General features: G+C 37.4%; 4 protein-coding genes across 5 annotated transcripts; 2 read left to right on the top strand and 2 right to left on the bottom strand.

Moving 5' to 3' along the window:
• Positions 1–1,483: 1,483 nt before the first annotated feature.
• On the bottom strand, positions 1,484–2,136 carry LOC131307386 (uncharacterized). The gene has a single exon (XM_058333868.1). It carries the CDS (start codon positions 2,082–2,084, stop codon positions 1,725–1,727), a length of 360 nt encoding a protein of 119 aa, XP_058189851.1. The 5' UTR covers positions 2,085–2,136; the 3' UTR covers positions 1,484–1,724.
• A 3,002-nt stretch (positions 2,137–5,138) lies between these two features.
• Positions 5,139–11,394, top strand: LOC131307384 (protein CHAPERONE-LIKE PROTEIN OF POR1, chloroplastic-like). The gene is made up of 5 exons (XM_058333867.1): positions 5,139–5,376; positions 5,496–5,653; positions 9,871–10,253; positions 10,805–10,881; positions 11,021–11,394. Exons 2-5 carry the CDS (start codon positions 5,524–5,526, stop codon positions 11,169–11,171), a joined length of 741 nt encoding a protein of 246 aa, XP_058189850.1. The 5' UTR covers positions 5,139–5,376; positions 5,496–5,523; the 3' UTR covers positions 11,172–11,394.
• A 1,406-nt stretch (positions 11,395–12,800) lies between these two features.
• LOC131307383 (enolase 1, chloroplastic) lies at positions 12,801–18,695 on the top strand. 2 transcript variants are annotated; one of them, XM_058333865.1, is made up of 8 exons: positions 12,801–13,330; positions 14,327–14,634; positions 15,617–15,771; positions 15,842–16,159; positions 17,105–17,251; positions 17,339–17,389; positions 18,150–18,205; positions 18,298–18,695. In XM_058333865.1, the coding sequence occupies exons 1-8, from the start codon at positions 12,924–12,926 to the stop codon at positions 18,308–18,310; spliced, it is 1,455 nt and encodes a 484-aa protein (XP_058189848.1). In that variant the 5' UTR covers positions 12,801–12,923; the 3' UTR covers positions 18,311–18,695. The 2 variants fall into 2 exon arrangements, with proteins under 2 accessions (XP_058189848.1, XP_058189849.1); XM_058333866.1 differs by having other exon boundaries at positions 18,150–18,695.
• Positions 18,696–22,937: 4,242 nt separating this feature from the next.
• On the bottom strand, positions 22,938–23,563 carry LOC131306970 (uncharacterized). Its single transcript, XM_058333401.1, has 2 exons — positions 23,221–23,563; positions 22,938–23,122 (listed from the first exon to the last, which is right to left on the bottom strand). Exons 1-2 carry the CDS (start codon positions 23,561–23,563, stop codon positions 22,938–22,940), a joined length of 528 nt encoding a protein of 175 aa, XP_058189384.1.
• Between the last annotated feature and the right edge of the window lie 1,133 nt (positions 23,564–24,696).

The following is a 24,696-nucleotide window of genomic DNA, read 5'->3' as shown; positions in this document are numbered from 1 at the left end:
GTATGTTTTCTGAATTTGGAGGAGCAAAATTGCGAAAATGTCACAGTTTCACCTCTACAAATTTAGAAACATACCTCCTAGTATCTGTTGGAACTTATTTTTACAGGATCCCATAAATGATTATTTTAAAATTTATGAATATTTTTCTATATTTTGGTAGGGCCCAGAATGGACCCCACACGGCATGTGGTGGACATATGCGATGGTCCTAACAAGGTTATTGTCTTCCACTCTCATTACCTAAAAACTCAACCTTTAAAATACAAAAAAATTGATTTCCTTCCACTTCCTAAACATACATTCTAGAAATAAATTATAACTCGGTAAATGAGAATACAATTATATGTGTGTTTTGTCGTAGAACTCGCCAACAAAAAGAGACTGTGGCTTATGGTCCCAACATGTACATATACCCATAGTCAATAGAAGTGATGAATGGAATGTCTTCTTGAACCCCTTCCACATACGTTACTTAGATATCTATTGACTTGTTGTTTGTTTGAAAGATGTATATAGTTTTGGTGCATGTTTGTGAGAAATTATTTTATCAGATTTTGAGATTATAGCTTTTCAAAATTAGTTTTGAGTGTTTTTGAAAATTCTAGTTAACGGATTCTCGAATCTACAGAGTCTCAAAAACAAAAAAGGAATAGATTTTCAAAATTCCAAAGTAGCTTTTGAGATTCTGCAACACAAACTCATAAAAAAAGAGAGAATAAAATTCTCATAATCCCAAGAAATAGGTTTCTCAACATTTATTAAAATTCAAAATTTAAAATCTACAACAAAATCTGAAACTAGATTCTAAATTAATCAGTACAACTATCGCAAACACGTGCTTGATTGTTTGATTTTGTTATACATGAGGTGCCCCAAGACTCCAAGAACCTAAACAAGAGATAGAGATGCCAGCACCTGCATGGGCATAATGGATTTTTTGTTTTTTTACTTTATTCCGTATTACCATACTCTAATAACCAATTTTGGCCACTTCACTACTGACTCTTTAAAACAAAACTAAATTCAACTTCATTACTTCCATGTTGATCTCTTGGCGAAGTAACCTAAATCCAGGGACGGAGTCAGAATTTGAGAGAAAATTTTACAAACTGACATAATATCATAATGCGATATTTTTAAAGTTTTCGGGTTCATTTTCTAAAATTTAATCTTGCCAAGGATATATTAGAATGCAAAACTAAAATTTTTGCACATGAAAAATATTACTAATTTCATCGGACCTCGAGGTATATAATTACAAATGACAAATGAATTGAGCAATTACATACTGTATGAGGATAAATGAGGAGGCCAATTGTGTAAAATATATGAGTTCTTTCTGACAAAATATATATTAATTTACATAGAAATACTATTGTGTAATTACTCAAAACATGGAGGAGCCAGAGCCACCCCACCATTAACCGTGGCTATTCCCATGCATAAATGACGGATACACAATCTTATTTTAGTAAACCATGTGACTGCTAATTAACTTAATTTTTGCTAGGTTGGATTGAGCTTATAACCAAGAAACAAGTTCAGAAAACAAGAAACAAACATTAAGCACAGGGTCCTTTACAAACAACAAAGGTGGTCTAACCCAAATCTAAGGAGGTCTGACTTTATAATCTGGCTCAGCTTCCATACACAAATTAAACCAAAAGTTAAGCACAGACTTAGGTGGTATCGATCGATGGTATATTCCATCTCAAGCCTTAGTCTTACCCATCATTGTCACCTTTTTCCCCAACCGTAACCATGGCTCCAACTCCAACACAATTGCCACCAATGTGCTGCCTCCATCTTCTTCCCTTCAACCACCCAAAATAGTCGCCATGGTTAATGCTTTCCGACAGTGTGTTATCTCGGCCGACAAATATGCTTCCGAACACACATGAAAGAATTGTAAGAATAGCCAGAAAAGAGATGACTGCAAGGAATGGCCCAATTGAGCCCGAAGTATACCGAGGAGTACTATTAGCAGATGCAACCACAGGATAAGGGAGTTGTGCTTCTTCAATCTGCTGCTGATCAGGCATATATGGTGGTGGTGGTGGTGGTGGTGGTAGTAGTGTTTCCATTTTGTGATAAGAGATTAACTCAAGTATTCCATTAGGAGATACATATATAACTTTACTTGCACATACTGTTTGATTGGTTGGATTAATAATAGAGGGTCTGCAGACTCTTGAACTTTGTTTAATTTTTTATTTTTCCAACTTTTGATTAAAGTTAACCTTTTTCATCAGTTTCCACTAGGGAAATCAATGAAATAAAAAAAAACTAAAACAATTATTTTAGAAAAATGCACTGAAGACCTCAGCTTCATCTAATTTGGTGCATATCTTTCTGCTTTTTTGATTGACGAATCAAAAGATCTAAACATGTACAAGAAGTTAAAAAAAGTTTATTAGAAAGGAAAAACTAAGCGGAGAAAAAGACAAGTTCTTTCTTTTTTAAGGGCAAAAAGCGAGTTTTTTTAGATACAAATCACAAGAAAAATCTCTTAATTAGGTGAGTAATAATGTGGTCATTTTAAATGTTAATTCCACGAAAGTATATTACATCCCATGTTTTGTGAGATGAGTATAATTTATCACACAAATTTCTAATCTATTTACCAAAGGTTGCATTCAAAAGCTCGAGATGTGGTCTGACAATATAATTAGTAATTACATTTTCATGCCTTTTTAGTCAATTGAATCTGTAATTCTGGCCAATCAAACTAAACACTTAATTTTATGGTGGAAAATTCTAAAATCAGCTCAATGGGCTGACGATAGTAGGTGTGTGAATGTGTATTAAAGGATGTAAAAAGTGCACAAAAATACGTATTTTTCTTGTTTTTTAGTGTGTTTATCGTCAGCCCACTGGACTAACAATAGCAAGACCGATTATATGGTCACATAGGAAGAGTAAAGCAAAAGTAGTATAGCTATATAGGCATTCCTTTAACAGCCATTTTAGGTGCATGAGTGGAAGAGCACATGGAATGGAAAGAAAGAGTTTTGTGATGCATTTTACTACTTGATCTAAAGTGCTAGAATTTCCACGGACTAATCACAAGGCAGGACTTTTCGTTAAACAAAGATACTGCTACAGAGTCCTACTCCTACTACAAGAGATTCCATTGCCAAAGTGTCAATGAACGCCATGTGATCATCACTTGTCTGGGTTTTTTTTTTATGATCTCTTCCTGTCTTTTGCATACTTTATCCGTCCTAATTTACTTGTCATTTTTGGGAGTTCGTGTCACTTTTCAATTAATTACATATTGTAATTTATAATGTTTTAGGTGATTTCGAAAACATTGAATTATAGAACAAATCGAGATCTATCAAATAAGATCCATATTGGATATAAAATTCATTACCACTTTAAAGATATAACTAGTTTTTTAATCCAGTTAAAATATAACTGAGACAAGTAAATTGGGACAGAGGTTGTATAAGAATTTAAATTCTTTTCTCCCACGGGTGAAGGTGAAAATCGTGGATTTTCCACCACTGCCATTGTGAATCTCACCATGCGTTCACTATAATGATTTGAGTCATTCATCTTGAAGACCATGTAGAGTAGTGTTTTTATGCAAAAATCAACCGTTCCATAAATTTTTTTTTAAAAATCAAGTGAGTTTGTGAAAAATCAGCTCAATCCAATGTGTGTAAGTGTTTGATCCAACTTCCATTATTTCATTCGGGCAAAAAATTGGCGGTCCTCTTAGCATTAGGGCAATTCATATAGCCTCACAAAATTATGTGATTGTGAAGAATTTAATCTATCAATCTGTACCGGAGAAACCAAAATTTTACCTTAGTGGGAAAAAAGGACCTCTAGGTCTAGAAAAGAAAAAGTAATTCCTATCAAGCCTCCTCTAATTAATAAAATACTAAAACCCTGTGAAAGTGCCTAAATCCTAGAATGCCCTAAAAAATACCTAAACCCCTAGGGTACCTTTAGAGGTGTCAAATGGATCGGGTCGGCACGGGCACGACACGTTTGAAGGTGGCACGGCAAGGGCACGCATTAATCCTGGCACGGCACGGCACAACACGGTCTTAGACGGGCATGGGCACGACACGGAAGTGGGATGTGGCACGAGTCACGACACTGTTCAAGCTAGGCACGGCACGACATGACACGGGCACATGGCACGGTACGGGCACGAAAGTAAGGGGGAACGACACGGGCACGGGCCACATGGCACGGAAGTTGGCCTGGCACGACACGACCCGGACTTAGACGGGCACATCACGGAAGTGGGATGGGGGCACGAGTTACGACACAGCACTACACGGTTCTAGCCATGCATGACACAACACGGGCACGGGCACGACATGAGGCATGGAAAAACAAAAAAAAAATGTTATTAAATAAACAAGTGATTTTAGATTATAGTTTACTTTATTTCTGTGTATTTTTTGATAATCTAATAATTTATTAATCTTTTTCTTTTATTTAAGTAAAATAAGCTTTTAAAATATTTTATATGATTAAGAAATTTTGAATCAAAATTCAAACATGATAATATACCAATTACTACACATATACTAATATATATTGCGTTTTATCTAATAAAGATTTTTTTAAAAAAATACATAGAAAATAAATAAGGAAAAAAAACTAATTTAAAAAAAAAAAAATCTCTATGGAGTTCCAACCCAAGTCCTTGGAGATTTGACATACATCTCAAACCACTAAGGCCAAAAATCTTTTTGTGCTTATAATTAGAACAAGTAATATATATTATATAATTCTATTCTATAAAAACGGGCTTTTTGTACGCTAGCCACACAATTGCGATACAAGTATGCCGATCTATACCGTTCATTTTGTTGTTCTTGGTGTTTTAATCAGTCTTGCAAAATTTTAGGTCTATCGGGTTTTGGAAGCCTTTTCATCGAGACGTAGATTCATTTATAGGAAATTTTTTGTTATGTACGATCAAGTATATAACGATAACCAATTTACTTTATTTTTTTGCATGAATGATATAATCACTCCCACATAAAAGGTAGATGGTTCCGATTTTCAAAAAATAACTCGGGCGACCCTCAAGTGATGCATTATAAGAATTTACGAAATTTTTTCTTTATTGAAAACATATAAATTATTATGGTGCGACTGTTGCACATGATCACGCACTAGCCTAAATAGCAAGAGATGAGAGGGGAAAGCCCTAGCAGCCCACTCTCTTCTCTCGGTATCGTATCTCTCACTCTCATCTCAACGACTCAGTTGAGTCTCCTACTCTCTCAAAGTTTTCCTCTCTCACTCTCAGCGTCTCTCTCTCTCTCTCTCTCAAGTTGAGCCACTCAACTCCCCATTTTCCTTCAGCGTTGCATCATTCATCATCTCTTGCAGTACTACCAGGTACCCATTTCGAACAATTTTTTGCATAATTACGAGAGGTTTATCTTTTTCGCATCTCTCCTTATCATCTTCTCCAATACGTTTGGTTGCTTACCCACTGTCCATGGCCAAAAAATTAGTGGATACAAGGAAGGAAAGGCAGCTGGAATGGCTTCTTTGCAACACACAAGTATCAATACCACAGTTTTATGCAAAAAAGGGGCGATTTCCGTAGTGGGTGTTTCGGCTCTTCCGTCGTCACTACCGAGGTTCAGAACCATTGCGTGTTTCGCGAGAGGTAAAGTTGATAGTTCTTAGTGGAGATTTTTATACATCATGAATTGGAATTTGGTTTCGTTCTAGTTAGGGCTGATAAACGACCCAGGCTACTTTAGTTCAAGATCAGTTTGGTACATAGATAAAGCAAGCTTGAACATTTTTCTAAAGCTCATTTCAGCTTTCATAGCAAGCTCAAAAAAGCTACTACTCGGTTCCTTTGGCTTGTGATGTATAAAAAATTTCCTAGATACTCGAGATCGTCTATGGCTCAATAAAGCTCGTTTGAGATCGCGTCATCACATAAACAAGCATAAACTTGAACATGTTTTGAAGCTCGTTAAGTTTCAAATCAAACTCGAACAATTAACTGTTCGACCCGTTTATGACCCCCAATCCCAGTGAAATGATGTGTATATCTAAATCTGCTCGTTGGGATCTATTCTGTGAATATTCTCTGTGGGATTTGGCACTTAGTGTATTTTTTTTGTTTTATAATGTTGGAGTAATCTAAATTTGCTTATTAGGTACTGCATTTCAATTAAACTCCCCGTAAGTTGTTTACTGCTTGCTCTTGTATCACTTTGCGCAACTCTGTTCTATGGCTAAATTTATGCAGTGCACAATGGCAATCAGTAGCTAAACGTTATCAGACTTGATTCAGAATTGCCAATGTTCCATACTTTTATCAGCAGTGTTTCTCCTTGTTAGAAGTTGAGATGGGTTTTCAACTTTTCGTTTATACATGTAGGAGAAGAATTGGTTGGTATTAGGAACTTCACATCCATCCCCAACCCACAAGATTGGAAAAAGAAAAACAAAGATAAAGGAGGAAAAAGAAGGAAGATGGTTGTCAACCTTTGAATGAAAGTATAGTTATAGATGCCAGTTTAAGGTTTTGGCCGTAATCAGGATGGCCAAAACAAATTGGGGCAATCATTTACATCGAAAGCTTAGATGATGAGAACCAGCTTAACCTTGCCGATGGCCTTCTGTCCTAAAAGAATTTCCCTTGGGTGTTGGATTTGAGATTAAAAGCTTACACTTCCTGCAATTATCTAACAACTAGAGCCAAAGATCATTACATTTCAGAATCTCTTAGAAAGAGAAGGTGAAGAAAAGATACACTATTCGCTGTTAGAAAATAAATTTAACCCAGTTTTGGATCCATTGGCCAAACCAAACTTGAACTGGTCCACAAACAGAAGACGCAAAACAGAATTGTGCCACATTAGAACTGGGACAAGATTTTGTCCCCCTAAACATCAATCCGTAAATGAAATTATCATATCTGAGACACAAATTAGCTATTCTATAATTTTATAAGTGTCCCTGAAAAGGAGAAAGAGAGAGAGACAAAATTTTTTATGAGAAGTTTCTTGCATGAGTATAGAGGATGAAACTAGTGTAACAAGCACTTCTAAGTTGTTTATCCTTGGATTGGAAAAAAAGAGATGGTGTGCTCCATCATGGGAATGAAAACTAAAGATTAAGTAGTAAGTGCATTCAACTTTAAGCACACATGAATTTTTGTAATTTCAACGGGTCGCCTACTCAATACTCATATTGACAGGACCTACGTTTCATATTAATATACCCATGAAAATTAAGGGAAAACTCCTTCCACATCACCAGTCTGGCAGTCTTAAAGGGCGCGTTTGGTGTGTGTGTGTGTATATATATATATATATATATGTATATATTATTGTACAAGATTTACAAGTTAAGTGTGTCCGTAACCTTGAAATAAGAGCATCAATCCCAACTTAAAACGTGAAATAAGAACAAAAATAAATTTTATCCACCTTAAGGGAAATCACAAATAAGTCGAGAGAGAAAACCTAGGAACATAGAGAAACAAGAACGAATTGTGGAGAATATAGTAGTTTCTTTTAGTAGATCTAACAAGAAAAGCACGTCTTTCGGACAGACTTGCACCTGCAATTACAAAACTGGAGGCCTAGCTACCCAAGATCACCCACTAGAGCCTCGCAACTAGGCTTTGTCAGCTAATCGGCCATGACCGACCTCCAAATAGAGAGAGCAACACAAATCCTCAATTGCGGGAAAGACAACCAAAAGAACACCAGAAACCCCACACAAAATTAGAGACTGACTGCAATTATACTTCTGCTACCGTTAAGGTTTAATTTGTGCACACTGGAGGCCCACTCTCTTTGTGAGTGTGTGTTTGTAAGTGTTTGTATATGATTGTAGCATTGTTGTTAATTTGTGATAATTTGAAGTTCAGATTTAGTCGTGCATTAATTTCATCGCCTTCAAATTAATTCGATCATGGTTTTGTAGATGAAATATTGAAATTGGATTGCGTGTGGGCAGCTCATATGTTTTGCCAATTAAAAAAAAAAAAGTAGAAATTTTTACCTCAGTACAGAAAAGTGAAACTTAATTCCATTAAGGAGAGATGGAATACTTTATTACCACTAGGTCCACTTTTACAAAAATACATTTACCATAAATAGAAGTGTCGCCCTAGGGTTTTAGGTTATCCTAGGATTTTAGGGTACCCTAGGATTTGGGGTACCCTATGGTTTAGGTTTAGGTGCTTTAATAGAACCATAGGGTTTAGGCACTTTCATAGGAGTTTTAGGCACTTTCATAGGAGTTTTAGGATGCACTTTTTCTCTATTATAGGGAATTAAGTCTAGATTTTCTAGACTCACATGTAATTTTCTAGGTTATTTACTCCCCTTGAGACGATATCTAACTTTGATGTATTCAACTGTGTTTTCTGATATATAACTCCTACCATTTCGGGCAAAAAAATGAAGCACAGCCCATACAGGCCATTAGATATTGTTGGGCTGGAGTTAGAGCCCATAGCGAATAATGATCTTCAATAAAAAACTGCTCGGATCAAGCCCTTCCCGATCATTTTTTTTGCTGATTTCTTACGGGTACCCTTAAAATCACGTTCTGAACACATTGAGCGGCTCGGATAGTCGCAATTCGATCGGGAAAGGGGAGGTCCGCACGGTAGACTGGTAAGGGATCCCTCATTGGATCCGTGGTGTGTGTATATATATATACACACACACGCACACCAAACGCGCCCTTTAAGACTGCCAGACTGGTGATGTGGAGGGAGTTTTCCCTTAATTTGCATGGGTATATTAATATGAAACGTAGGTCCTGTCAGTATGAGTATTGAGTAGTCGACCCGTTGAAATTTTGTGCTTAAAGTTGAATGCACTTAGTACTTAATCTTTAGTTTTCATTCCCATGATGGAGCACACCATCTCTTTTTTTCCAATCCAAGGATAAACAACTTAGAAGTGCTTGTTGCACTAGTTTCATCCTTTGTACTCATGCAAGAAACATCTCATAAATTTTTTTGTCTCTCTCTCTATCTCTCCTTTTCAGGGACACTTATAAAATTATAGAATAGCTAATTTGTGTCTCAGATATGATAATTTGATTTACGGATTGATGTTTAGGGGGACAAAATATTGTCGCAGTTCTAATGTGGCACAATTCTGTTTTGCGTCTTCTGTTTGTGGGCTAGTTCAAGTTTGGTTTGACCAATGGATCCAAAACTGGGTTAAATTTATTTTCTAACAGCAAATAGTGTATCTTTTCTTCACCTTCTCTTTCTAAGAGATTCTGAATCTTTGCCTTACAAGGCCTCAAGTTTGAATCTAATAGTAATTATGTTTGGAACATCAATAGATATTGACATTCAGAATTACGATATACACTTCGATACTGCTGGAATTAATCAATAATATGTGTATCAATAAATCTTTCTGGAAGATGTCGACAACAAATGAATAAGTAGTTTGTATTGGCTCTGAAGGTTTAGTCGGGGTCGGGATTGGGTTACGTTTCTCACATATCAGGGATGTAAATATGTTTTTTTTTTTTTTTCTTTTCCCCTTCATTTTTCTGCACAATAGCAAGTATTGCGAATGTTGATGATTTAATTCTGTACTTTCTCAGTTTCTCAGATTCTTTCCAACTCTTCAGAGAATGCGAAATCCAATGTTTTTGTTAGTGCATCCAAAAGCTCAGTATGCAACTTTCGTTGGATCTTTTTGAGCAATTCTGATTTGTACTCGTCGCCACTAGTCTATGTAGCACGGATACGGACATATGTTTTTAAGCTTATGCAACATATGCAACTGACAGTTCGAGCATGTGTTTTGGCATCATTGCCGAATACATGGAAAGTTGAACTGTTCATGTTTCACATCCAATTTTAAATTTTCTCCAATGTAGGCAATACTCCAACATTCCCTCGAATAAATGTTCAGGACCCATACAGACGGCTTGGTGTAAGCAGAGATGCTTCTGAAAAAGAAATTTGGAGTTCCCGGAACTTTCTTTTAGCTCAATATGCTCCACATGAAAGAAGTGCAGAATCAATAGAGTTGGCTTTTGAAAAGTTACTGATGGATAGTTTCGTACGCACGAAGAAAAGAAAAATCAACTTGAAAAGCATGTTAAAAAAGCAAGTACAGGAGTCTCCACCTTGGTTCAAGAACTTGCTTGGATTTGTGGAAGTTCCTCCTACCGTGATTATTCTTAGAAGATTGTTCCTCTTTGCATTCATCGCTGGCTGGAGTATCATGAATTCTGCCGAAACTGGACCCGCTTTCCAGGTTATTTTTACACTACTGTTCTATGTCCATTTGTCATTTCTTGGTAGCCAACTAAGTGGACATCAGGCATCAGCCCTTTTTACTTTCCATTGCTCGTTCAGTCAGAACTAGAAAAGTTCAAAGGATGGTTTCAAAAACCCTGAAGTAGATGAAATAGAGATGGTTGTCACTGAACTTCTAATATCTGTTCATCGATGACATGGCCATATTGTTGAATAAAAAGTGCTCCAATATTACATTGAAATGCAATCGCTCCTGGAATGCTCACAATTCCAGAAACTAGAAATCTCTATTCGATGACCATAAAAAGATCAAAGTGAGATGCCCAGTAATGATTGTAATAAAGGTTGAGGCATTAACATTGAGTTGATTGTACATTTGTCTGTTTCGGAATATTGAGTCTGTTGTAGGATGATGAATACCATACTGATTTTCCTTTGATCTCAGCAGTTACGCAAGGAATTAAACTTTCAGCGCTTATGTGCTTGTAAATTATTATTTGGCCTTTGCATTTTTCCCATCTGGGAACATTACGTGTTTCCCTTCTACAGGTGGCCATTTCTTTGGGAGCTTGCATATACTTCCTCAATGGCAAGAAAAAGAGCCTAGCTAAAGCTTCCATGATCGGGTAATTTTGCTAAAAAAGATGGGTGTTTGTCATCTTGTGTTTTTTCCCCTCCCTAGTCTTCCCCCATCTAGTGCAGTTTACCATCCCGTAATGCTCTGCCTTGCTATTTTTGTTAAATGGTTCATCTGGTTCATTGCAGATTAGGATTGCTTGTGGCTGGTTGGATTTGTGGTTCTTTCCTAGTTCCTGCAATCCCTGCGGCGCTGTTACATCCAAGTTGGACACTTGAACTTATAACATCTCTGGTGGCTTATGTATTTCTGTTTCTTGGCTGTACTTTTCTTAAGTGAGAGCAGCCATGTTGTCTACCTTTTGTTTCTTCTTTCTGCAACAAAGTTAAAACTGGATAAACTTTATGCCATTTCCATTTGGCCGGGATTGTTCTTCCATTTCCTCCCTCGTTCTTTCGTTGTGTCATGGTGAGAGGATAGCTACATGGTTTTTGACTATTGTTCCCTTAATATATGTCGAAATAGGCTACTACTAGTAAGCAATGAAATGCTTAATCGTGAATCTTTTGTTGTCGGGGATTTTGCTCTGTAACTTGGCTTATGGTAGTGTTACTGTGCATGAATAAATGGTCGATTTAGTGGACTCATGAGGCGGTTCTGGTTCGTGAGGGATATTGGTCCCATTATTCCCAAGATATGCAGGGACCATTGTTCCAGTTCATTCCTTCAGAAATTTCTACTCCAATTTTGTGAGCTAACGACGAAGGTGCTCAAGTTCGATCTCCTCGAACCCAAACCAGTTCATTTTGATTTGGGACCCACAGAAAACAACTGATTGCCCCACGCAACCACCTCACTTCTCTCGTGCGCACCTACCTAACCTAACTGGCTACCCCCACTGACCTTAAATCACTTGTGAACTCTGATTGAGATTGGATAGTCAACTGTAAAAAATACCTAATGTAGGAGGAGTAATAATATAATATATAAAAGGTGACTTTCAAAACTAAAATATAAAATGTGATACTACTAATTTTTTCTACTAAAAATTATAAAAACTACTTTAACATTACCACATATATAATTCTGATCGATTTATCTAATTGTACTAAAAATGATCATTGATAAGTCTAAATGAATACAATCTAAAGCATTTCTGTCCATTTTAAAAACAAAAATAATATTACTGTAACGCCTCAAGCAGACCACTGGCCTAGTACCCTAATTTTTTATCCACAAGTTACACCACATGGCCCAAAAGTTTAAGCACAAGGTACCTAGTAGTAACCCACAAGGTTTGTTATATGTTCAAAATCACCCATGTAGACTTTCGATGTGGGACTAAGAACTCACTTCTCTCAAATCTTGGGGTATTATAATTACAAATAATAAAGTGAACCCCCGAGAGTATGGTCTAGTGATCAAGATCTGAGACTTTGGTTTTACTCTTCCTAAGGTATCATTCGAAACTTCACAAGTGCTATTAACTTCTTTGGGGCAGTTAATTTGGAGTTTTGTTTTGAAACTGTGCTCCTTGCAAGTGGACAACTGTGCTCATTGCAAGTGGACAGTGAAATTAGGCTCCTAAGATAAGTTAAGATGCGCATAAGTTGGCCCGAACGCTTGAGTTATGTAGAAAAACAATTAAAGTGTCTAAAAATAATTTTTTTTGAAAAAAAAATCTAATTGAACGGGTGTTGAATTGTTAAAAAAAAAAAAAAAATTCTAACACCACACTTATTTACACACTCATTTACACACTCTCATTCACACACCCTCATTCACAACAAGGGTGGAGCTCACACTTATTATGAGATTGGGTGTGTGAACGAGTGTGGTAGTAAAATGACTATGAAAAAATATGTAAAAATGTCAGACGGCCCAACTTACGTAACTTTAAATTTATTTATTTTTTAAAAATAAAAAAATACTATAAAATTTTTAATGATAAAAATTTCAACTGCCGTCCGTCCTCGGTCTAAACGTCCCTCCAACCACCACCCCTCGGCGGACTTTCCCATACCAAAAACCTTCCTCCATTCTAAAAACCCCCCTTCTCTCTCTCTCAGCCCAACCAAAGAAACACTAAAAATGGCCATGGCCCCCGCGTCACTCTCAAAACCCTTCATCTCCTCCAAACCCCAATCATTTCCATCGCCCACGCCTCCACGTTCCTCACTCAAGTACCGCCCCTTGACCGTCCGCAACTCCGTCGCCACCTCGGCCCCGGCGTCCGTGGCGGTGTCGAGGGAACACAAGGTGAAGTCGGTGAAAGCGAGGCAGATCATCGACAGCCGGGGGAATCCGACGGTGGAGGTTGATCTGGTGACCGACGATCTGTTCCGATCCGCGGTTCCCAGCGGGGCCTCCACGGGGATCTACGAGGCGTTGGAGCTCAGGGACGGGGACAAGAGCGTTTATGGAGGTAAAGGAGTTCTCAATGCTGTCAAAAATATCAATGAGATCTTGGGCCCTAAGCTCGTCGGCGTAGATGTCAGGTTATTCCTTTGAATCCTTCTGTTTGATTATTTGTGTGTACGTGTGCATGTAGGGACAGTTAATTCAATTTGATTGCTGGAAAACTGAGGGTAGGAGGAGAAATGTTCTTTTTGAATTACGTGTTTGTTCATGTGGAAACTGTAGAGGACAATAACAATTGGACTTTCGTTTTGGCTTAATAATCGGGAAGATTTTTTTAATTTTTTTTATTCAAAAAAGTTTCGGTTGTGCTAGTTTTGCGTTAATTTGTTATGGATTATTAGCTCGTCTTGACGGGAGAAATTAAAAGGTAAAAATGTACAACGAAACTTTTTAGAATTTAGAATAAAGACACAAATAATTCAAAAAATCGGTTTGTTTTGGATTATTAGTTCATCCCGATGAGAGAGGAATTTAAAAGGTAAAAAAAGTATAACAAAAACTTTTAGAATTTTGAAATAAAGAAAAAATAATTCAAAAAAATCTTTCTGTTTTGGGTTATTTTGTCTTTATTGAATTTATTTATTTTTAGTATTTTGATCGTAGCTATTTAATTTTGACAAGTAAAGACAAAAAATTAATCTTTTGGACTATTAAGCCAAAACACCCCTCACAATTTAGTTTGCATATGAGGAGTTGAGTCGGATTAGGGGTTGTTTTAGCTTAGTTTTAAAGCCAAGAAACTTCAAAATGTGTTCAACCATGGTTTGTTTATCAGTCGAGCTCGAGTCAATGATATCAAACTCGAGCCAATTTCGAGTCAAGTTTATGTGAACATGATTTTCCGAACACTATAAGGCAATAAGCATATCGAGCCTGAGTAGTGGGTTGTTGAAGCTTAGTATGGTTACTTGATTTGTTTATGTAATAACAGGCTTTTAACAGGCTGAATGCAAGTTGAATCGAGTAGCTTAGGTCATTTTTTGTTTACAATGAAGCTTCAGACATGGTCATTTGCACTTGTTTTTCTTCGTTAATGCTGACATTTGTTTTTTTCATTTGTGCAAAATGTAAAGGAATCAAGCTGAAGTTGATTCACTAATGCTCGAGATTGATGGAACTCCAAATAAATCAAAGCTTGGGGCTAATGCGATTCTAGGAGTGTCTCTAAGCGTGTGTAGGGCGGGTGCAGGAGCGAAGGGAATTCCTCTTTACAAGCACATACAGGAAATATCTAGTACTAAGGAGCTTGTTATGCCAGTTCCTGCTTTCAATGTGATAAATGGTGGCAGCCATGCTGGAAACAGTCTTGCCATGCAAGAGTTCATGATATTACCTGTAGGAGCAACCTCATTTGCAGAGGCTCTCTGCATGGGTAGTGAAGGTAAGAAACTAATTCTCTTCTTAGTGTAGTTCATAAATCCAAAGATAATAGTTGAAATTACAAGTATTGGGAGCCATGGGGTACTTGTATATGGGCAAAGTCCACTTTGACCCCTTGTGGTTTGAATCATGTGCGGATACACCCCCTATGGTTTAAAAGTGTGCACATAACACTCCTGTGGTTTGTGAAGTGTGCACATAACACCCAATTCCATCCATAATAATGTCAAGTGTGACAAGACATGCACTAAAAGTCTGATATGCCTTCATCTTTTCCATTGATTCTTCTTCTTCCTTGAATCTAACCAATTCATTCCCCGTACTAAAAATTGGATCTTAACCGTTGATATCGTTGAGGTTGATATCGTTGAGTTTGATGAGTACTACATCCATACCAAAATTCTAGTCAATCAAAAAATGAAAACCTCATGGTTGAATTGAAATTATTGGGAAGTAAATTTTCAAATTTAAATTTATCATTCATTCTAACAATTATTAGATCACTGAGTTATTAATGTTTGATCAAGTTGATTTTTTAAAGAGATGCTCTATTCTATGATTAGTACTTTATGAACTCCTCGGATTAGATTTTGGTTAGATTCAAGAGGTGTGTGAGATACACTTCCATTAAAATAGATAGAATTGGGTATTATGTGCACACTTCACAAACCACAGGGGTGTTATGTACATACTTTTAATTTATAGGGGTGTATCTGCACATGACCCAAACCACAGGGGGTCAAAGTGGACTTTGCCCTTTGTATAACTAAGTAATCTTGTTGCATCTCTCAAATATCCAACGGTCATGGGTAATTGAAGTGGCTTCCTTGCTATTTATCAAAACTAGTTGCACTAAAGAGTAGTTGTAAACGAAGCATATAATAAAGGGCCTTCCTTGTGATTAAATAATGCTTTGCATGTCAATCATTAACAGTCATTAGAGCTTAGAAAGATTGACAATCATTTTAGTTTTTCCAAAACAGTTTATCACACGCTGAAAGGAATTATCAAAGCAAAATATGGACAAGACGCATGCAATGTTGGAGATGAAGGTGGATTTGCACCTAATGTTCAGGATAATAGGGAAGGATTGGTGTTGCTCATAGATGCAATTGAAAAGGCTGGTTACACTGGAAAGGTAGGGGCATGAATCTTAATGGCGTGTTATTATCCTTTATAACAGTCGTTGACTAAAAACAACGGTACAGGTCAAGATAGGAATGGATGTGGCAGCGTCAGAGTTCTTGACCAAGGATGGCAAATATGACCTCAATTTCAAGAAACAACCAAATGATGGAGCTCATGTTCTCTCAGCTCAGAGCCTCTGCGAACTGTACCAGCAATTTGTCCATGATTTCCCTATAGTTTCTATTGAAGATCCCTTTGACCAGGATGATTGGAGTTCATGGACTTCGCTACAGTCTTCAGTTGATATCCAGCTTGTAGGTGATGACTTGTTGGTGACAAATCCAACAAGAATAGCTGAAGCCATTCAGAAGAAGGCTTGCAATGGTTTACTCTTGAAGGCAAGCATTTATACCTAAACAAAGTTCTCATGTTTTTATTTAGCTTTGAAGATACAAGGTTTCTTGATGGACAAGTGGCAATAATATATGTTAGGATTCGGTTTGTTTTGGTTTTTTCCTTTTTTATCTTCTTTTCCACAAAAGCTTTCCTGTCTGAGCTTATCAACTTTGCCCTCCATAGTCCATACGTAGTTTTACTCAAAATCAAACTATGTTTATTTTATTTCCTTCCAAATTTTAATTTCTTATTACAGAATCTAGATTGTCAGTCATTCTGAAACTTGATGGTTCTTTCCTCGTCATCTCCTGACTGTCTTAACTTATCCATTTCCGCAAATGTTATGAATTTGTATAGGTGCATTCCCTTTCTTGTCCACAGTCATTAGTTGCTAGTTCTATGTAGACCTAGATAATGTTAGCCTTATGACCCTCATCCATGTGGTTGGTTATTTGGATTGTTCTAACTCTCTGGACGAAATATTTATCCCCATTTGAAAAGGAGAAGTCGAACACGGCAGAACTTGGACTGCTTCACTATGCTTATGTGATTGTTATAGTTTGTAAATGCGCAGACACAATAGATACATTGAACTTTCAAACAAATCTAAGTAGCGGAAAGCAAGAAATAATGTTACTTGGTACTTTATGCACACATATTTGAACAAAAGTAAGAACTTCTTTGCATAAATACGCTTGGGACAGTGAATTAGGGGTTTAGACGTTTAGTGCATGTTCACACAGTTAAAATTGCCTTCTTTTTAAATTTTTTTAAATATTTTACTTGCATAGGGTATATGGTTTGGGGACGTTACCTTTACAGGGAACTGAAATCATAGAACATATAATTCATGCCAAGGGAAAATATCACTTTGTTAAGAGAAAAGGTGTTTTTCCCTATTTGACTCTAATTGGCGCATCGGGCATTAGCAAATTTATCAATTGCAGGTTAACCAGATTGGCACAGTAACTGAATCTATTCGAGCAGCTCTTGACTCAAAGGCTGCAGGATGGGGTGTAATGGTCAGCCACCGAAGTGGTGAAACAGAAGATAACTTCATTGCTGATCTTTCTGTTGGCTTGGCCAGTGGGCAGGTTTCATCACCTCTACCTTTAATTCTGTTCTATGACCATGGAGTTGATTATAGATTCAGCTAACCAGTTGTGTTTTTTTCCATGCAGATCAAAACAGGAGCTCCTTGCCGAAGTGAGCGGTTAGCCAAGTATAATCAGGTGAAATAGGTGTTTCTGTTAGTCTTTTCTTTTCCTATATCAGGGTTTTTGGCGGTTAGCCAAGTATAATCCAGGTGAAATGGGTATTTCTGTTAGTCTTTACTTTTCCTAATCAAAGTTTCTCTCTCTCTCTCTCTCTCTCTCTCTCTCTCTCTCTCTCTCTCTCTCTCTCTCTCTCGTGATGAAGTATCTGTGAGCCTAAAACAATGCATTTCCTATATAATTAGAGCTAAAATGAAGTATCTGTGAGCCTAAAACAATGCATTTCCTATATAATTAGAGCTAAAATAAAAGCCAAGGGATTGCAAGTGATTTTCGGTTTCGACAAAGTACTATAGTTGGTCTAGATGAGTGAGCGTGGTTTATACTCGGGATCTCAGTTAAAATGTCTGCTTGGTTGAATGCTCTCTTAATAACAAATATTTAAATCATGGACATCTCTCTTTTTTCTCGGGAGAACTAAGAACCGTTGCAAGTAGATTTGAATAGTTGTGTCATACAACAACTCGTGAGGAGACTTGGATTTTGGTACTCTTGGAACGGAAATAACATGCAAGGTAAAAGCTTATAATGTATTAGAAAGTAAGTTTAAAATTGAATATCAAAGTCGTGTGCTTAGGATTATCGTCATAGTGTAGAGTATGCTCTTTGGCCTTTAACTGGCTTTAAAGGGATTATTGTTGAATCTTGACAACAATTAGTTAACAGGGATGTCATTTGTTTCCTAACTCAGGCGTTTCTGTTTTCTCTTTTGCTACAGCTTCTTCGCATTGAAGAGGAACTCGGAGATGTTCGTTATGCCGGTGTAGATTTCAGGTCTCCTTAATCAATTACGCAGCAAATTCAATCTTTTTTATTGGGAATAAATTACCTGGGCTGAGTAAGGCTAGGTCTTGGAAAATCTACAGGAGTCTCGTGTAAATCCATTCGGCTTATTCATCCTAATAGTTGGTAATCAGTGAGGCATTAGAAGCTTTCTGGTTTTCTGGTTGTCAGTCGTTGTCATTGAAGCACCGGCACCACTATCTTGCCCAGCAGCATACCTTAATTAGGTTCCTGAAAAAAGCAAAGACAAAAAGTGACAAAGGAAAGACCAAAATGGATTAAATGGACAACAAAGATTTCTTGTTTGTGTTCTCCAAATTAGGCGAATGAGATGATGTCTCTTCTCCATTTGAAGTTTTGAACCCTTGTGTTTGTAACCTCTATTGGCTTGTAATACATTTGGTGTGGTTGAGAAAGAAATGGATGATTGTGGTATTGCCCACGCATGGAAAAAGGAAAGGGATTGATTATGTTCTTACTATTATTCTTCTTAAGATGGGATATGGGTGATATTTTCCCCCCTCCATTGCTATTTTGATAATTTGATGGCAATGAAGAGGATTAGCAAATCTCTTATTTGCTATTCTGGAAAATATGAACTAATTTTGTTTCTCCATGATTCTCGTAAAATCTTGCCATTCTTTTGTGAGAAACAGAACTGGTAAATAAGAGATTTTCTGATCAATTCTCCTCGTTTTCATTGGTTGCATTATTTTCACCATCTAATTCAGTGAGAAACAAAACTCGTAAAATAAGAGAGTTTTGTTTCTTCTTCTTTTCTCATCGTTTCTCATTGTTACATTATCCTTCCTTGCCAGATTACTCTACGGCAAAACCTTATCGAAGGAGTTCTTATTCGAACCATTCCATTTGACACCAGGGTTTGAGTTATTATTGGGCATGGGTTAGAATTAGTCATCGGGCATCAAGGAGGGACAACAGTGAGAAATGGATCAATCTATCGAGCACTAAGAGCATTTTCAATCCAACACCCTCCAAATCTCTATTTGAGATGATCAAATTAATTTATTTTATTTGAAAAGTAGATTTAGAGAATTGTAGTATTTATTTCAACTCCAACCCAACACTCTATTTCTCAACTCCAACACATATTTGGAGGAGATCCTCTATTTTTTCCTTCATCCTCTATATTTAGAGGATCAAAGTTCATCCTCCCAAATGGAGGAGAGTTTTAGAGGATAGGTTGGAGAATGTTTTTCCTCCAAAATGAAGAAATGGAGTATGGGTTGGAGATGCTCTAAAGGATAGCATTAGTGTATGTAACTATCATAATTAAACAAAAATAATACTCACACAACAATCCAAACACAACAACTTACACAACCTCTCACATGCATGTAGGCTCCATACACACTACTATGTGTGGGCACCACATATATGTGAGAGATTGTGTAAGTTATTGTGTTTAGATTGTTGTGTGAGTAGCATCTTTGGTAGGGTGAATAACCTGCAGGTGGTGGGTGAATTCCCACTTTGATGGTGTGCAGTTTTGAAATTCTCAATATGTGACATCTACAATAATATATTAATATTGATCAAGACATGGTAACATAACTTCTTCAGACCATTTTACCATTAAACCCACCATCTCCTCCTGATTCGCGCGCTCTCTCTCTCTCTCTCCTTTCCTCTAGAAATCGAGGCTAGATCTCCTGTTCGAGTGAAATCCGGACAGGGGCCTGTCCCACTGCTCGGAGTCGTTGATCTCGCAAATCAATAGCTGAGATCTGCCGAACACTTTCTGGTCCAAAACGATGTCGTTTTGACTCGACAGATCTCAACCGTTGATTTGCAAAATCAACGACTCCGACCAGTGGGACAAGCCCCTGTCCGGATTTCACTCGGACAGGGGATCCTCGGCGCTAGAGATCCTCCCAGACCAGACATGATAATCCTTAACCAAAGATCCACTTAAATTCACCTCGAATCCTTCCAAATCCATTTCCTATTTTCCCTTCTCATCCCTACACGAACATCAAAATTCAATCTTTCCACTAAAAACCCCACCTTTCATCTTCTCTCTCTCTTCAACCCCTCCACACCCTCAACCATGGCCGCTGCACTGCGGTCAAAATCTTCAAGAGACAGCCTTCCCTATCCAAATTAACACTTACAAAACCAAATGGGACAATTACTTCTCCAACACACCCTACCATTTCACCTCATTCAAACCCATTTCGCTATGCGGCGATTTCGTAGACAATTTCATCAGGAAAAGGTGGACAATTACTTCTCCAACACACCCAACCATTTCACCACATTCAAACCCGTTTTGCTACGCGGCGATTTCGGAGACAATTTCATCAGGAAGAGGAGGAAAGTTGGGTATGTGTATGTTTGTAATATCTTGAATTGGGCAAACATTTTTCAGTACTTATTGTGCTGTTGATTCCATAAAGGAAGTGGATTTAGATTTGAAGAGGATGGCAAACAGTTCCAGATCACGGTAGAGACATAATCATTCGCAAAGATAATGGAAATCCGTTGAACATGCAAGCAAATCATTCTGGAAATTAAGGTAAATAAAACTCTTCACAAAATTGCCAGTCATAAGAGTCAATCACAAAATATGATTTAGGATTGGATATGGTATAAAAAAAATCATTTCGCTATTATAGTCGAAATTACATTTTCATTCTCCTCTAAAATTCCTTTCATTAAAAACTGAGCTTTATGATATCCCAAAATGTTTTATTATATGGATGTTCAATTTATTTCTTTTTCTCTCTTTATGAATTGTTGACCCCTTTCTTTAGGCTTTTGTGGGCTGTTGTTTTAGCCTCAGTAGTAAGCAAAACAACCAGAAGAGAGAGTTTAGGCTTTTGTGGGCTGTTGTTTTAGCCTCAGTAGTAAGCAAAACAACCAGAAGAGGGAGGTTTTGACACCCACATTAGATCTCTGTATTTTTCTGCTGCAAAAAAGAAGGGAGAGGACGAAGTCTCTGAAAATAGCAGCCCACATTAGTAACCACCCTTGGGTACGGTTAAAACTCTCCATGAGCATGATGAATATTCACTTTGTGATGACCTGTTGCGAAAAAAACTTTCCGGCCTCATAGGAGAAATGGGAAACTGCAGCATTTTCTGCATTGGCGAATGAAGAATCGCGGATAGAGTTTCTGTTCCATGAGCATTTGATATGGTAAGTACTTCTCAAAGACGGTCATGTCTGTCGTCTCATATTTCAGGACATTGGTAAATACCAGAGGCAGGCCAACCGAAAGCTTGTCTACAATACCAATATTTCTCCTTTGGAAGAGCCTTAGAGAATCTGTCTTGTTTGTTCATTAGACTTGCCAAATATTGGCTTAACTGCTCCCTTGAGCGCTTCTCGATTAAAAAGATTCTTGAATGTAACATGTCATGTGCAACTGTGGTAGGGACTCTTTAAACATAGAAATGTCTGATTAGTTGACACGAAAGCTAGCTCTCAGTACCCTCTCCCTGATATGGCGGAGAGAGAACTGCGGGTATCATTTTCACCAATGCAGCCAAAAAAGAAAGAGGCAATTGGATTGGACACACACTTATTGTTCAGTTGCTCTCTGTTGAATGTAAAAATATACATTAATTTCTTCTAATGCCCTTATATTTCTGCTTTGTTTGCTTTACAATTCAAAAAGAATTTTTCAAAAAATTCCTCCTAGATTCTCCTACTTTCAAGATTTCTCTTTTTATCTCTCTTCACTTATTACCTCTACTATTTTTCAAAAAAAATTCCAAAAACCAATCCAAACAAAAAACTTCTTTTGAATGAAATCATTGTTAGTGATAAATGGACTATTTTGAAAGATTGAATACATTTTGTTTTGACTTTTTTTTAAGAGGACTAACAATTTAGAACATTTCAATAATAGACCACCAAAATTTTTTTTTTTAAAACAGCATGAGAGACCAGTAATTTAGAATGGGGAGAGTAACAAATTAAAGATCTCATTGGTGTCACCAAATTTGAAAAATTATGCAAAATTTGGTGTCACCAAATTAAAGAATGGTGCAAAAAAAATCGTGCGCGAGAGCATCTTATACTGTATTTTGGTTTGAAAATTGCACGTATTCTCATGGTAGAGGAGGGGCTATAAGACCTTGTTCGTTTAAGGGTTTTGCATTTGAAATTCTCATAATTATCTTATTTCTGTAGAATCATTTTTTTCTTTATCGTTCTTCAACCATTACCCCTCTTATTTTCAATTATTATGTGTGGCCCGTTGATCCTTGGTTCAAGTTTTTCCTCCTTTGGTTCGAGGTTTGCCTAGTCGTTTTGTCCTAACCTGCACAATGAACGCACGACTAAGACTTGGCCGGGGTTTCTTGGCAAGGCCCTTCGGCGAGACGATGAGAATGTGCAGAGAACAAAGCAAGAGACTAAGGTTTTACAGATTTAGTGTCTATCTCTCTAGGGTTGCTATCCTTTGATATTTGTAGAGTCTGTTTAACTTACTCTCTAAGTACGGGCATATGCCTTGCACGGGTTAGCGGACATCATTGCGATGTCACTGATGAGATTTGGTAACCGTTTTGGGTGTGAGCTAGCACCCCCATCTGCGCTCATCATTATCCTTTGTTATAACTGCTCGAGTGCGTGGGGTGATACGTAGTGTATTCCCAACTATAAGGTCAAAAGCTACCGCGAAATCTAAAATTCTCCTACCACCTTCATTAAGGTCACCAAATCCAAAGCCATCATGCATTTTCTCATACCCTTACTTATGCACTCCCACATGACTATTGAAATCGCCTCCTATAAATAGCTTCTCCCCAAAAGGTATCCCTTGAACCACGTCATCCATTTGCTCCCAGAATTGCTCTTTAGTAAGATCATCCAAGCCTACTTGGGGTGCATAAGCACTAATACTATTAACTATACTCTCTCCGATCACAAGTTTAACTGAAATAATCCGATCTCATTCCTCGTTATTGTAACTATAGAATCTTTCAGGTGTTTATCTACTACGATATCTATCCCATTTCTATGTCTATCCTTACCCGTATAGTAAAGCTTATAACCCGTGTCCTCTATCTCCTTAGCTTTCTCCCCTACCCACTTAGTCTCCTGAAAGCAAGCTATACTAATCCACCTCCTAAGCATGGTTTCAACTAGCTCCCTAGTCTTACCCGTTAATGTCCCTATATTCCAAGTTGCTAAACGAATCCTATAGTCTTGGGCTAGCTTCTTTACCCGCGCTCGTCCAGGCACACGCAAGAACCCTTGCTCACTTATCACCACACCTGGGCGCTGATGTGGCGCCCCTTGCTCATTTTTCGAAGCACCTGAAGGCAGGCACAACACGTCGCTTAAAGGGAACGCCCTAGCATGTCTCGTAATCATATTTGGATTCTGACGGGTTTTTTTACGTGTTGTATGCACAACCGTCCTCCTTTTATCCAGGCTTGGGATCGGCTGGAAAATAAAGATAAGATTCTAAGCACGAACCAGGCGGAGTTATTAGATACAATTATTCTACAACCAAAAATAATTTGTATGGACAAATGCACAAGTACTGATAACCAAAGTATTCAATGCATATTTTAATTCAAGGATAAAAATTTGGAAGTTCCTAAAATTCATTTAGATAACCGAAATCTGCATATATTTGTTTTGGTAACCAAAATCTGCATAGATCTCCATGCAGATAACCAAAATCTACTTAAATATCCATTTCCATTAAATAACAAGGCTTTATAACTTTCTTGAACTACAATAAAGTCACTCAGGTATAGTCTATCATACATTCCTAATGTGGAAATCATTTCCAATTTTCGCACCACACGATTCAACTCTCTTTGCTTATTTATTCCGTAAGATTCATAGAATTCACTCACCTACCAAAGAAGAAATTTTTTGATTGCTTCATCTATCTGAATTTTGTATATATAGGTTTGATTGTACTATGATGGGGTAAGCAAGAAAATCATAAACATCATTTTGACATTTCAAGAGGTGCAATGAGTCGCTTTTTTCTTCCATTACTCTTTATGACATTCTGCTTTGGTCATGCAAAGGAATTGGCATTTCAAAATGCAAAAATATTCCCTGGTTCTTATAAGGTGACGGTTCATATCATCAACGCCATTCCAAACCAGGCCACACCATTGACATTTCGTTGTCAATCAAAAGATGATGATTTGGGAAATCATTCGACCAAATATCGTGAGGACTTCCATTGGGGTTTCGTCCCAAATGTTTGGGGGAGGACGCTCTTCTTCTGCCATTTTTACTGGGGTTCAAAACAAAGAGTTTTTGCTGTTTACGATCGCAAAATTGAGGACTTCTGTGGCTGGTGGAAACTCTTCGGTCATAATTGTTACTACGAGGTCAGGCCTGACGGTTTCTATAGATCCTTTAATTTGCAATTGTGGTATAAATTTAATGACTGGATATGATTTCTAGTCTTTTGTGATAAGAACCCATTGCTTGAGCATTATGATAAATGTTTGCTTTATGAATGTAAGAGAAAAACA

The sequence above is a fragment of the Rhododendron vialii genome, chromosome 11a, assembly GCF_030253575.1.
Source record: "Rhododendron vialii isolate Sample 1 chromosome 11a, ASM3025357v1".
Classification (NCBI taxonomy): domain Eukaryota; kingdom Viridiplantae; phylum Streptophyta; class Magnoliopsida; order Ericales; family Ericaceae; genus Rhododendron; species Rhododendron vialii.
Note: the sequence above shows the minus strand (reverse complement) of the source record. Positions and strands in the feature narration are given on the sequence as shown.